This window comes from Perca fluviatilis, chromosome 8 (genome assembly GCF_010015445.1).
Source record: "Perca fluviatilis chromosome 8, GENO_Pfluv_1.0, whole genome shotgun sequence".
NCBI lineage: Eukaryota > Metazoa > Chordata > Actinopteri > Perciformes > Percidae > Perca > Perca fluviatilis.
The window spans coordinates 2,113,227-2,128,226 of record NC_053119.1 but is presented as its reverse complement, the minus strand read 5'-3'; the positions used below and the strand labels follow the sequence as shown (position 1 = coordinate 2,128,226).

Sequence of the window (15,000 nt, the reverse complement as noted above, 5' to 3'; positions counted from 1 at the left end):
GGAGACACCAAACACACACGGAGACACCACACACACACGGAGACACCAACACACACGCACACAACAACACACACACACAAACAACAACATCACACACACACCAACAACACACACACACACATACACACACAGACACACAGACACACACACACACAGACAACAACACACACACATCACACACACACAATACACAGAGACACACACACACACACCATCATCACATACACACACACATACACATCATCAACACATACACACACATATCATCATCACACACACACACACACCAACACAATACCATCACATCAATATCACATATCATCATCATCAACAATAATAACAATACACATCATCACATCACATATCACAACATCACATCACAGACACATACACATCATCAACACACATAATCATCACTAAAGAGACAACCCCCACACAGACAGACAGACATCATTATCATCACACAGACACACACAAAGAGACACCAATACCATACAGACACATACCACCAATACACATCAATACACACACCAATAATAACACACACACTAATCAAGAGACAACCACAACACATAGAGACAACTCAATACAAATAATATCATCATCATCATCATCATCATCATCATCATCAATAATAATATCACATCACATCATCATCATCATCATCATCATCATCAATATCATCATCATCAATATCATCACATCATCACATCACATCATCATCACATATCACATCACACCAATACGCTGTTTAATGTCATGATGGTAGTTTAGGGTGAGTTAGCTTTCTGCACAATTACACACAAGTAGGGAAGAAATACATTCACTCAGGCTAGTTAGTCTCATCCTCATGTTTAACACAACACACAGGGAAAAGGTGACAGGGGGATTCATCTTACCGGCTAAGTCATTTATATTTTTTGAGAGAGAGAAAGCATCAAAAAACTGCTCTGTAACTCTGTAGGTTTGCTCTCCACGGCCCAAGACTGGACGATGACAGCAGGGCTGTGCTCGATTGAAGAACTTCTTAGTCGACTAACACTCATTCAACTGTATCGACTAATTGATTAGTTGATTTAAATCGACAGATCTGTAAATCTGAGTTTCTCCGCTAAGAGTCATGCTAAAAGCACCACTTTAATTCTTGTGTTTACCAGAGATGTGCTCGTACGTTTCTTGGAAATAAGTCATTCAGCATGAAAAAAGCATCAAACATGCATGACTAATGGACTAAAGACATCTAAGTTGACTAAGACCAAAACGACCTATTAGTCGACTAATCCACTAAGAGGAGCAGCCCTAGAGGACAGTCGACCTGGAAAGGCAGCTGAAAATCCCAACACACATCACCCAGTCCAAACTGAGACCTGACATCATCTTGGTCTCTGGGTATTTGTATTTGTGTCTGTTGATAACCTTTCCAACAAGAAATACCTAACGTTTTTGGCCCGGGACTACGTTTCTATTAGTCTACTGTATATCGACGATGAATTTAATTTAATAATCCTGTTTCTACTGCATCTTTTTAACCGTTGACATGTTTTATCCTCGTCTGTTGAATCTTGTAAAATGTTACAACATCCTCTTTTCTTTCCCTTCGCAGGAAATAAGGCGTCTTAAGTTCTCCGCTGCAGTTTAGGAATTTTAAACCAGACCAAAGTGTTTCCTGTGCGAGTACGGTTGGTCGTGGTGTCAGAGCAGAGAAATGAAAGTTACCAGAGAGAGGAAGCCAGCGGCGTGGACAGGAAGAGACGCAGCGCTGATTTACGTCTGCTGAAAGGTGCTCAGCAGAAAACTGGAGATTTATTTCACAGGTTTGATTTAGTGCAGCACAGGACCGATAAGCAGGCTTCCTGATTTAGGACTCCTCATGTTTTACAACTCTGTGTGTGGTTCACGATAAGCAGAGTTACAGCAACACTGTTTCTATCTGATCTAATGAATAAATAAATACAAGAAGCAGCAGCAGCAGCATTCCTGAAAAGTTAAGCCAGCACTGAAACTCCTTAAAGGACAATTACAGCGCAAAACGAACCTAGGGGTTAATAACTAGAGATGCACCGATTACAACTTTCTAGGCCGATTCCGATTTCCCATTTCCATTGAGTTAGGCCAGCTGATAGCGATTTTAGCCGATTCAGATTTTATTTTTTCTAACCACTTTACAGCACACACACATATATGTATTTTCTATCTTTTCTTTAATAGATGATAAATGTGTTGACCAGATAATGGATCACTAGAAAATAGAACTATATAAATGACTCCTGGTGTGGGACATTCACACACATCTAAAGAGCAATGTTAGAACCATTTTCTTCTTTTCACATCCAATATCACACTAAAGAGATGTGTATTAATAACAGAGCCTCTCTGTTGCTCTGTGGGACATGTTTTCATGCTAGTCCAATGGGTTTGAAGCTTGAAACAAGCTAGCGTGGACCGTTGATTAGCTTATAATGCTAGTATTCGGGGGAACAGGGAAAGTACAAACAAATCGCTTATTATAGTACTAAGAAGGCTCAACGGTAGTATAGTGAGGTCCCTACATGTTAACACAAGCATTGAGAACTCTGTAAGTGTACAGACAGTTTATTAAGATAGATTAGGGACAGTAGCTAAAGATGGCCGCCACCTGACTGTCTTTATAATCTAACTTTCTGTTGAAAAAATGGCAAACGCATCGGGAACAAACGTCTACGTCAGTTATTTTCAGCAGCAGACTTGTGTATCTCTGTAGTTTTTGTGTGTGTGTGACAGTGTGTGTACCTCTATAGTGTGTGTGTGTGTGTGTGTGTGTGTGTGTGTGTGTGTGTGACAGTGTGTGTACCTCTATAGTGTGTGTGTGTGTGTGTGTGTGTGTGTGTGACAGTGTACGCCTTCTGTAGTGTGTGTGTGTGTGTGTGTGTGTGTGTGTGTGTGTCTCTGTAGTGTGTGTGTGTGTGTGTGTGTGTCTCTGTAGTGTGTGTGTGTGTGTGTGTGTGTGTGTGTGTGTGTGTGTGTGTGTGTGACAGTGTGTGTACCTCTGTAGTGTGTGTGTGTGTGTGTCTGTGTGTGTGTGTGTAACAGTGTGAGTGTGTGTAACAGTGTGATACCTATATAGTGTGTGTGTGTGTGTGTGTGTGTGTGTGTGTGTGTGTGTACCTCTATAGTGTGTGTGTGTGTGTGTGTAACAGTGTGAGTATGTGTGTGTGTGTGACAGTGTGTGTACCTCTGTAGTTTGTGTGTGTGTGTGTGAGTGACAGTGTGTGTACCTCTGTAGTGTGTGTGTGTGTGTGTGTGTGTGTGTGTGTGTAACAGTGTGAGTGTGTGTAACAGTGTGTGTACCTATATAGTGTGTGTGTGTGTGTGTGTGTGTGTGTGTGTACCTCTATAGTGTGTGTGTGTGTGTGTGTAACAGTGTGAGTATGTGTGTGTGTGTGACAGTGTGTGTACCTCTGTAGTTTGTGTGCAACAGTGTATTTACCTCTGAAATGTGTGTAACAGTGTGCGTGTAACAGTGTGTGTGTGTGTGTGTGTGTGTGTTACAGTATGTGTGTGTAACAGTGTGTGTGTGTGTGTGTAAGTGTAACAGTGTGTGTGTGTGTAAGTGTAACAGTGTGTGTGTGTGTGTGTGTGTGTGTGTGTGTGTGTGTGTGTGTGTGTGTACCTCTGTAGTGTGTGTGTAACAGCGTGTGTGTACCTCTGAAGTTTGGGTTGAGCAGATCTTTCCGGGCGTTGCAGAGCAGAGCGTTGGTGAAGACGAGGTCGAGGGAGCACAGCAGCAGATGGTACGAGTTCACCAGGTCGTCACTGATCATCGGGAAGTTCCCTGATTAAAACAACAACAGAAGAAGAGGAAGAAGAAGAAGAGGGAGTCATCATCATTTCTTTAGGCTACGCTACCACAGTGTCAAAAAAAAAAAATCAAGTTCTTACACTTCTTCTCTGCAGTGAAAATGTTGCTGAATCAAGTGTGTGTTAATATCATCAGGGAAATATAGCTGAAGTATTCTAGACCTGAGGAGCTCTGTGGGGGCAACCAAAGATATATACACATGTGCAGGGGGAACCAGAGATATATACACATGTGCAGGGGGAACCAGAGATATATACACATGTGCAGGGGGAACCAGAGATATATACACATGTGCAGGGGGAACCAGAGATATATACACATGTGCAGGGGCAACCAGAGATATATACACATGTGCAGGGGGAACCAGAGATATATACACATGTGCAGGGGCAACCAGAGATATATACACATGTGCAGTAGGGGAACCAGAGATATATACACATAGTGAGGGGAACCAGAGATATATACACATGTGCAGGGGCAACCAGAGATATATATACACATGTGCAGGGGGGAACCAGAGAGATATATACACATGTGCAGGGGCAACCAGAGATATATAACACAGCAAGGGCAACCAGAGATATATACACATGTGCAGGGGGAACCAAAGATATATACACATGTGCGGGGCAGTCAAAGATATATACATATGCATGTGGGGAACCAGAGATATATACATATTTTAGGGAACCAGAGATATATACATGTGCAGGGCAACCAGAGATATATACACATGTGCAGGGGCAACCAGAGATATATACACATGTGCAGGGGCAACCAGAGATATATACACATGTGCAGGGGGAACCAAAGATATATACACATGTGCGGGGGCAGCCAAAGATATATACACATGTGCGGGGCAGCAAAGATATATACATTCGCAGGGGCAACAAGATATATACACATGTGCAGGGGCAACCAAAGATATATACACATGTGCGGGGAACCAAAGATATATACACATGTGCAGGGGCAACCAAAGATATATACACATGTGCAGGGGCAACCAAAGATATATACACATGTGCAGGGGCAACCAAAGATATATACACATGTGCAGGGGGAACCAAAGATATATACACATGTGCAGGGGCAACCAAAGATATATACACATGTGCGGGGCAGCCAAAGATATATACACATGTGCGGGGGCAACCAAAGATATATACACATGTGCAGGGGCAGCCAAAGATATATACACATGTGCAGGGGCAGCCAAAGATATATACACATGTGCAGGGGGAACCAAAGATATATACACATGTGCAGGGGGAACCAAAGATATATACACATGTGCAGGGGGAACCAAAGATATATACACATGTGCAGGAGCAACCAAAGATATATACACATGTGCAGGGGGAACCAAAGATATATACACATGTGCAGGGGCAGCCAAAGATATATACACATGTGCAGGGGAACCAAAGATATATACACATGTGCAGGGGCAGCCAAAGATATATACACGTAGCAGGGGAACCAAAGATATACAACATGTGCGGGAACCAAAGATATATACACATGTGCAGGAGCAACCAAAGATATATACACATGTGCAGGGGAACCAAAGATATATACACATGTGCGGGGCAGCCAAAGATATATACACATGTGCAGGGCAGCTAAGATATATACACATGTGCAGGGGAACCAAAGATATATACACATGTGCGGGGCAGCCAAAGATATATACACATGTGCAGGGGGAAACCAAAGATATATACACATGTGCGGGGCAAACTAAAGATATATACACATGTGCAGGGGGGAACCAAAGATATATACACATGTGTGCAGGGGGAACCAAAGATATATACACATGTCAGGGGCAGCCAAAGATATATACACATGTGCAGGGGGAACCAAAGATATATACATTATTGCGCGGGGAACCAAAGATATATACCATGTGCGGGGCAGCCAAAGATATATACACATGTGCGGGGGCAACCAGAGATATATACACATGTGCAGGGGCAGCCAAAGATATATACACATGTGCGGGGGCAACCAGAGATATATACACATGTGCGGGGGCAGCCAAAGATATATACACATGTGCGGGGGCAACCAAAGATATATACATCGTGCAGGGGGAACCAAAGATATATACATTGCGGGGGCAGCCAAAGATATACAGTGCCTTGCGAAGTATTCGTCCCTTTGAACTTTTCGACCTTTTGCCACATTTCAGGCCTCAAACATAAAGATATAAAACTGTAATTTTTTGTGAAGAATCAACAACAAGTGGGACACAATCATGATGTGGAACGAAATTTATTGGATATTTCAAACCTTTTAAACAAATAAAAACTGAAATATTGGGTGCAAAATTATTCAGCCCCCTTAAGTTAATACTTTGTAGCGCCACCTTTTGCTGCGATTACAGCTGTAAGTCGCTTGGGGGTATGTCTCTATCAGTTTTGCACCGAGAGACTGACATTTTTGCCCATTCCTCCTTGCAAAACAGCTCGAGCTCAGTGAGGTTGGATGGAGAGCGTTTGTGAACAGCAGTTTTCAGTTCTTTCCACAGATTCTCGATTGGATTCAGGTCTGGACTTTGACTTGGCCATTCTAACACCGGGATATGTTTATTTGTGAACCATTCCATTGTAGATTTTGCTTTATGTTTTGGATCATTGTCTTGTTGGAAGACAAATCTCCGTCCCAGTCTCAGGTCTTTTGCAGACTCCATCAGGTTTTCTTCCAGAATGGTCCCGTATTTGGCTCCATCCATCTTCCCATCAATTTTAACCATCTTCCCTGTCCCTGCTGAAGAAAAGCAGGCCCAAACCATGATGCTGCCACCACCATGTTTGACAGTGGGGATGGTGTGTTCAGGGTGATGAGCTGTGTTGCTTTTTACGCCAAACATAACGTTTTGCATTGTTGCCAAAAAGTTCGATTTTGGTTTCATCTGACCACAGCACCTTCTTCCACATGTTTGGAGTGTCTCCCAGGTGGCTTTTGGCAAACTTTAAACAACACTTTTTATGGATATCTTTAAGAAATGGCTTTCTTCTTGCCACTCTTCCATAAAGGCCAGATTTGTGCAGTATACGACTGATTGTTGTCCTATGGACAGAGTCTCCCACCTCAGCTGTAGATCTCTGCAGTTCATCCAGAGTGATCATGGGCCTCTTGGCTGCATCTCTGATCAGTCTTCTCATTGTATGAGCTGAAAGTTTAGAGGGACGGCCGGGTCTTCGTAGATTTGTAGTGGTCTGATACTCCTTCCATTTCAATATTATCGCTGCACAGTGCTCCTTGGGATGTTTAAAGCTTGGGAAATCTTTTGTATCCAATCCGGCTTTAAACTTCTCCACAACAGTATCTCGGACCTGCCTGGTGTGTTCCTTGTTCTTCATGATGCTCTCTGCGCTTTTACCCGGAGACCTCTGAGACTATCACAGAGCAGGTGCATTTATACGGAGACTTGATTACACACAGCTGGATTCTATTTATCATCATTAGTCATTTAGGTCAACATTGGATCATTCAGAGATCCTCACTGAACTTCTGGAGAGAGTTTGCTGCACTGAAAGTAAAAGGGGGCTGAATAATTTTGCACGCCACTTTTTCAGTTTTTATTTGTTAAAAAGTTTGAAATAGCCAATGAATTTCGTTCCACTTCATAATTGGGACCCACTTGTTGTTGATTCTTCACAAAAAATTACAGTTTTATATCTTTATGTTTGAGGCCTGAAATGTGCGCAAAAGGTCGAAACGTTCAAAGAGGGGCCACACACTTTCGCGAAGGCACTGTATACACATGTGCAGGGGAACCAAAGATATATACACATGTGCAGGGGGAACCAAAGATATATATTGGGGGTAAAAAAAAGGGGGGGAAAAAAAATAAAATAATGTTAGGGGGGAACAAAGATATATACAAATGTCGGGGCAACCAAAGATATATACACATGTGCGGGGCAGCCAAAGATATATACACATGTAATGCGGGGCAACCAGAGATATATACACATGTGCAGGGGCAGCCAAAGATATAATCTTGGCCAATATTTTTTTTTTTTTTTTTTTTTTTTGGTTTGTTTGGTGTTTTTTTTTTTTTTTTTTTTTTTTTTTTTTTTTTTTTTTTTTTTTTTTTTTTTTTTTTTTTTTTTTTTTTTTTTTTTTTTTTTTTTTTTTTTTTTTTTTTTTTTTTTTTTTTTTTTTTTGTGTTTTTTTTTTTTGTGTTTTTTTTTTTTTGTGTTTTTTTGTGTGTTTTTTTTTTTTTTTTTTTTTGGTTGGTGGTTTTTGTTTTTTTTTTTTTTTTTTGGGGAAGTTGTTTGTTTACTTTTTGTGAGGCCACAGTGCTAACCAGATATCTATCTATATGTGTCTGTGTGTCTGTGTGTCTCTGTGTGTGTGTGAGTTTGTCTGTCTCTCTGTGTGTGTCCCTGTTTCTGTCTGTGTGTTTGTGTGTGTGCGTTTGTCCCTGTCTCTGTGTGTGTGTGCATCTCTGTGTATGTCTGTGTCTCTGTGTGTGTGTGTGTGTGTGTGTGTGTGTGTGTGTGTCTGTGTGTGTGTGTGTGTGTGTGTGTGTGTTTGTGTGTGTGTGTGTGTGTGTGTGTGTGTGTGTGTGTGTGTGTGTGTGTGTCGGTCTGTGTGTGTGTGTGTGTGTGTGTATATATCTCTGTGTATGTCTGTGTCTCTGTGTGTGTGTGTTTGTCTGTGTGTGTGTGTGTGTGTGTGTCTCTGTGTGTGTGTGTGTGTGTGTGTGTGTGTGTGTTTGTCTGTGTGTGTGTGTGTGTGTGTGTGTGTGTGTGTGTCTCTGTGTGTGTCTCTGTGTGTGTGTGTGTGTGTGTGTGTGCTCTGTGTGTGTCTCTGTGTGTGTGTGTGTCTGTGTGTGTCTCTGTGTGTGTCTCTCTCTGTGTGTGTGTGTGTGTGTGTGTGTGTGTGTGTGTGTCTCTGTGTGTGTGTGTGTGTGTGTATATATATATATCTCTGTGTATGTCTGTGTCTCTGTGTGTGTGTGTGTGTCTGTGTGTGTCTCTGTGTGTGTGTGTGTGTGTGTGTGTCTCCCCACCTCTGTTTGCGGCTGCGGTGTGCCCGTGGCGGCTCCTCTGACGGCGGCCTGAACATGGCTCTGAAGATGGGAACGTACTTCTTGAAGATGACGGCTGAGACGGTGAAGTTCCTCTCCAGCCGGTCGGTGCCGTGCCTGAACGCTGCCGGCAGCTCGGCCATGTCCTGCCACTTCTTCATCTTGTTGAAGAACTCAATCAGGCTGCCAGGAGGAAACACGGCACGGTTACACCGAGAACTGGGTCTGTGTGTGTCTCTGTGTCTCTGTGTGTGTGTGTGTGTGTGTGTGTGTGTGTGTGTGTGTGTGTGTGTGTGTGTGTGTGTGTGTGTGTGTGTGTCTCTGTGTGTGTGTGTGTGTGTGCTGCGCGCGCGCGTGTGTGTGTGTGTGTGTCTGTTTCTCTGTGTGCATGTATGTGTCTATGTGTGTGTGTGTGTGTGTGTGTGTCTGTGTGTGTGTGTGTGTTCTGTGTGTGTGTGTGTGTGTCTCTCAAGCTGCCAGGAGGAAACACTTCACCGTTACACCGAGAACACTGGCGGCGGTTTCTACATCTGAGGCTGCAAATACACCACTACCATAAACAGTTGAAAACAAAAACATAAAAAAGTGTGTGTGTGTGTGTGTGTGTGTGTCTCTGTGTGTGTGTGTGTGTGTGTGTGTGTGTGTGTGTGTGTGTGTGTCTCTCTGTGGAAAGGTCTCCTCTGCAGGAGTTTGAGGGTACATCCCCACTGCTACATTTTGAGACAACAAAGATTTTTGTCCACACAAGAGTTTCAGTTCCAGTAGCAGAAATAATCTCCGTTTAAACTAGAACGCCCAAACCGCATATCTTGGAGCGAGGACGAGATGCAACTGTTCCTAAAAGGAAGGTGTGTAGCTACCCAACGACGGGCAGATTCCTTTCCAAACGTCTCCGTTTGGGCCGTCCAGACTAGGAAGGAAGCGAAACTGTCTCCAAATATCTCCGTTTTTAGGGATTCGGAAACACCGCAGTAGTGTCGACGCCAGTAAACATAGCAAAATATAAAATAAAACAGAGAGAATAACAGCAGAAAATCCTCCCAGATGGACTCCCAGACAGGTGCATTGTGGGTGCATTACCTCATCTCGGAGCAGCGTAGGATCCTGGTGAGGGAGACGTAGTTCCCGTCGGCGGTGCCTTTCCCCACCGTGGGCACCGAGGACCGGCAGGCCACGTACAGAGCACAGGCCAGCCAGTGGCGCTCGCTGCCCTGCAACATGGGAGAGAGAAGAGAGAGAAGAGGAGTGTGTTACAAAGAGAGGCAGGTGAAGTTAGTTTTAGTTTCACAAAGTCTGAATCAACGGATGAACATTTCCTGGATAAATCCTGACATCATGTCCCCTCTCTCTCTCTCTCTATCTCTCTCTCTCTAGATTTAATAAGAATAAGTTTAGGGCATGTCCTCTCTAACTGGGATGCTTTGGGACCGATTGGTGGGATTGCTGTGGACAAAAAAAAATAAATAAAATAAAATATATATATATATAAATAAAATTACAAAAAGGTTGAAAATAAAATGCCAAATATGTCGGAAAAAAGTAACACATATCAGTTTTTTTAGTTAATCTTCCTGCTGTCCTCGGGGACCCGAGTAACACACACACACACACACACACACACACACACACACACACACACACACACACACACACACACACACACACACACACACACACACACAAAAAAACACACACACACACACACACACACACACACACACACACACACACACACACACACACACACACACGTTTGGGCCCCGGATGTTTACACCGTCTGGCTCCGCCCCGGTAAGGTTACGGTGAACACGGAGCGGCAGAAACAACACAAACCGATATAATAAAGATATGAAAGATGAATGTGAATGTTTTACCTCTAAGGTGAAGTTCCTGCGGGTGTTTTCGTAGTTCTTCCAGGCCTCGTTTCCCGCCTCTTCGTCCATGTTTAAAGCCCGACACAGATCCTCAAACCCGGCTCGAGCTTTCTGCAGAAACTCCTCCTCGTCGCTCATTTCTTCACTTTGTGGCTTTCTGAACTAATTCAGCGGTTAAAATGTGGATTTATACCAAAGAGAGCAACACCGATAACAACCACAGACGGTGTCCACGCAGCTGTTTGCCTAAATATCACCGTAACGGCGTTATTACGGTGCTGTGAGGTAAACGGATCCGTGCCGTGGCCATTTAAATGTCCTCTGACAGCTACGACGGCGCGTGGCCGCAACAGACGTACAGGGGTCGCAAGACACAAGGTGAAACGTCATTTCTGTGCGTATCTTTACGTAGAGAATACCAACGGCAGCGTAGCTTGCCTCCGCCCATTAAACGTGCGTAGCTGAGCAAAGATGGGTGGGTCGACCTGTCAATCAAAATAGAACAATACTATAACTTCCGGTTGTTTGTTTTCAGAGACACGGCAGTTTGTTGTCACGGCGTCTCGTCCGAAAAAGAGTTAACTCGGCTTTAAATCGTGTTTTTTAAAACCTACGAGCATTAAAACATGTTTGATACAGCTCTATACTGCTTTAACGTTTACAATTTAGTCTTCGGCTCTTTTAATAGTATAGATTTCTGTCGAAATACGACTTTTTCTGATGTTTTAGTTTTCATAGCGGAGACGGCAGTTTGTTGTCACGACGACCGAACGAAAAGCTAAACGTCTTTAAATTGTGATTTTTAAACGTACGATTATTTAAACGTCTTTGATACAGCTTTATAATCATTTAAAGTTTTGTATTCAGTCTTCGGCTCTGATAACAAATAGTAATTTCTGTCGAAAAATCAGCTTCTGATTGAAAAACTTAAAGCATCTCGAGCTTAAAGTGTCAAAAATGTCAAATAAAATGTAAACGCTTCTTAAGAAATTGTCAAACGCATTAAATCTACATGATGTAACACAGGAGGAAGCATTGAGACCTTTTTTTACTTCAGAAATGTATAATATATTAGGGCTACTATCTGTTTTTACACATGCAGGGCTCTCAAGTGTCACGCATTGAGCGTGACAGTCACTCATTTCGGTCTTTTGTCACGCACTCCCGCCACACATTGTATTTCTCACGCGTAAAAATTATTTATAATAAATTGAATATGCCGCAGCGCCCAAAATTTCTCTGGCTGCGCCGCTCTCACTATGGAACCGGCAGGAATCTAACGCGTCTGGCCGTTTTACAGTTGTGCGGAGGCTCCACGCAGAGCTCTTGCAGTAGTCTACATAAGTGGCCTGATGTTTATGCTTGTGCGCTGGTGTGTGCGTCGAGCCACATGTGTGTGTGGTGGGAGTGTGTGGTAGAGGGAGAAGTGAGAGAGTGACGGCAATTATCTTTGGAGCAAGTAGCGACTCTAGAGTCCTAGTGAGAGAAACAAAGTGTCTCCCCTGTTCTTTCTGACCACGGCGGGAAATCTGGAGCAGGAGAAGTTAACCCTCTCCTTGATTTCATGTTGTTTATGGAGAAATAGAACCAGGAAACGAGTCAGGGGAAATGCAACGCTACCAAGCCCATAGACCGTGACCAAGCCACGGTAGCTTACATTTTTAATGTCTAAATCGAGCCTGCCACTTATCAGCCAAACAAAAAAAAGAGAGGGGCAACACAATAGCCAATCAGAAAATAGCACTATTGTATCTGGGTAAGATTTAATGCAGCAACCAATGAAAAAAAATAAGTTATTTTCTGAAATATATTGACTATTATAACTTTATTTTTCTCAAAGTATCACGACTCCTCCAAAACTCAGATAAAAGAGATATTTTGAATGTGCACAAAGTTTTGAACATGAGCAGAAATCTTGCTCTAACAAATCATATTATAGTCCAGGGGTTTATTAATTCATTAAAATGAATTAATGCATAATTGACGTGAATAACTGTCATATACACAGTTAAGGAGGTTACTTCCTCAACAAAAGATGCAAAAGGGAAGAGTAAATGATGCTAGGCTACATGTGTGCTGACTCAGATATAATTAGAAAAGCTGATCTACAGGAGAATAAATAGATGAAAGCAATACAGAATGCCTGAGAGCCTAACTGCCATTTATTCCATTATGTTTTTATATTTGGATTTTAATCTATGTTTACCTTTACATAAAGATTTCCAGCATAAATTAATCAGAAAAAGGTATAAGTAACCATGCAGAAATTGAATAAATACTTTGTATTTGGTTGAATTGTCAGTGCCATGTGTCAAATCTTTTCTTGTGTAAATCTCAGCAATTATTAATAATAACAACAAAAACACTAATAATAATAATAATATTAATGAAACACCCCTATTCCTGCGACTTGTCCAACCCGCCACCAATCTATGATCTTTTTTTTTGGGAGGTGTCACTCTTGCCTGTCTTCAAAACTTGAGAGCCCTGCACATGACTGAAAAGTGTGTGTGTGTGTGTGTCTGTCTGTGTTTATCTGTGTGTGTGAGTGACCCCAAACACTGGAAATGTAAAAACATTATGTATTATGTGTCACGTCATCGTGTTTATTTATGTTGATTGTTATATTTAACTCTGTGATTTAATCTAAGAGAGCTGCGAAACTGTTTGTTGTTGAAAACAATGACAATAAAAGATATATATAGATATAGATATATGTTTATCTCATCCTGTCTGTATTTCACTTTCTTTACTTGATCTCGCTGTACTGCCAGTTATGTTATTGTATTCTACTTTATTCCTAAACTTGTGCACGTTATGTTTGATGTGTTGGATTCTCATTGTTTTCCGTCAGACGTGTTGGAGCAGCTCCACTCTGATAGGACGACAGAGAACCTGGAACAAGAACTCACTAGAACAATACTCCGTTATAAGTTAACCTCCGTAGGCGCTCACATTAGATGCTGAACACCGTTCAATGTTAACGGGAGTTTCACTTGTTTTTCACATTCACTTCCAGAAAGGAGATTTCTTTCCTTTTGCCCAAAGTCAACTTTTTACTGGCCCCTAAACAAATCAGAAAAAAATTGTTTACAACAAAATTTTAATAAATAAATAAAAAGTCAAACTGAAACGTTTAAGTCAGAAGCATCAGAAGCTTAAAATGTCGAAAATAATAAAAAAAAAGGTAAAAAGGGTCGAGCAGTAACTCAGTTCCTGATTGGCTAACGTCAGATTATCATCACGCCATTCAACAAACATTTTCTAACGATGACATCATTTATGATACGATGAAGATGGAACCATGACTCAGCGTTTTACGTTCCCCGGGCCAGCAGGAACCCTGACTCAGGAAAAGTCCAACATCCACAACTCTACACGAGTACACAAGTTTTATCACAAAATATACTTAAAAGTAGTTTTTATATCAGAGTTCAACTACAGAAGATGATTCATTTTAAACTTATTTACAAAACTAACCCACTATCAACAGACCAGGAGCTCTGGGAAATAGAGAGAATCAGTCACATGATTGGATTTATATTATTGATGCTTTCAACTGTTAGCAGCAGTTTAATAACCTGACTCCTCCAGATGGATTGCTTCCCATCAGCTCGGCATATCCATCTGGGAACTTTCCGTTGCAGAACTTTTGGGAAGGGGCGAAAATCCTGGTTAGCTGATTGGATAAACCATCTGTCTACCACCACCTATGTTGGTGTAAGATGGGCCAAATCAACCAGTCAGATCAACGAAGCGTAGGCCTATGCAAATACAACAAGCCAGGCTACCCCTGCTGCTGCAGGCAAAGCGTAGCTCGTTAGCTCAGCAAGCTAGCAACATGTCGGTAAAGGAGATTTGTCGTTTGTGTAACGAGAATTTAGGAATAAAAGGCCCCATTTCAGGTTCCCGGTCCATATTCCAAAAGAAGGATCCAAGAGAAAAAAGCATTAGCGAGCGGCTAACAGAATTAGGGCTACCTACCGCTAAATCCTGGCTAGCTGATTGGATAAACCATCTGTCTATCACCACCTAAACCCGCCTCAAAACCAACACTGATTGGTCGGTCGTTTGGCGAACGGCTCCAAATGTTCTCTACCTCAAGATGCCAGACTGGTCTGGGAAGAGAAAACTGGAGCTCACCAGATCAGGACGCTCTCACCAGACTAACAGTTTAATACATCTGGATTTATGAAGTGTTGTGATGATGAAGGTTTCATCTCTTCATGTAA

General features: G+C 42.2%; 2 protein-coding genes across 3 annotated transcripts in view; both read right to left on the bottom strand.

The window, feature by feature from the left end:
* rbl2 (retinoblastoma-like 2 (p130)) overlaps nt 1–3,832 on the bottom strand; it is a 21,709-nt gene extending 17,877 nt beyond the window's left edge. For both annotated transcript variants that reach the window (XM_039809858.1, XM_039809859.1), the window contains exon 1: nt 3,683–3,832. In XM_039809858.1, the coding sequence (XP_039665792.1) occupies nt 3,683–3,800 (118 nt within the window). In that variant the 5' untranslated portion in view covers nt 3,801–3,832. The remainder of the gene's footprint in view (nt 1–3,682) is intronic.
* Nucleotides 3,833–3,993: 161 nt separating this feature from the next.
* On the bottom strand, nt 3,994–11,616 carry LOC120563720 (retinoblastoma-like protein 2). Its single transcript, XM_039808079.1, has 4 exons — nt 10,769–11,616; nt 9,975–10,105; nt 8,877–9,077; nt 3,994–4,009 (listed from the first exon to the last, which is right to left on the bottom strand). Exons 1-4 carry the CDS (start codon nt 10,904–10,906, stop codon nt 3,994–3,996), a joined length of 486 nt encoding a protein of 161 aa, XP_039664013.1. The 5' UTR covers nt 10,907–11,616.
* Between the last annotated feature and the right edge of the window lie 3,384 nt (nt 11,617–15,000).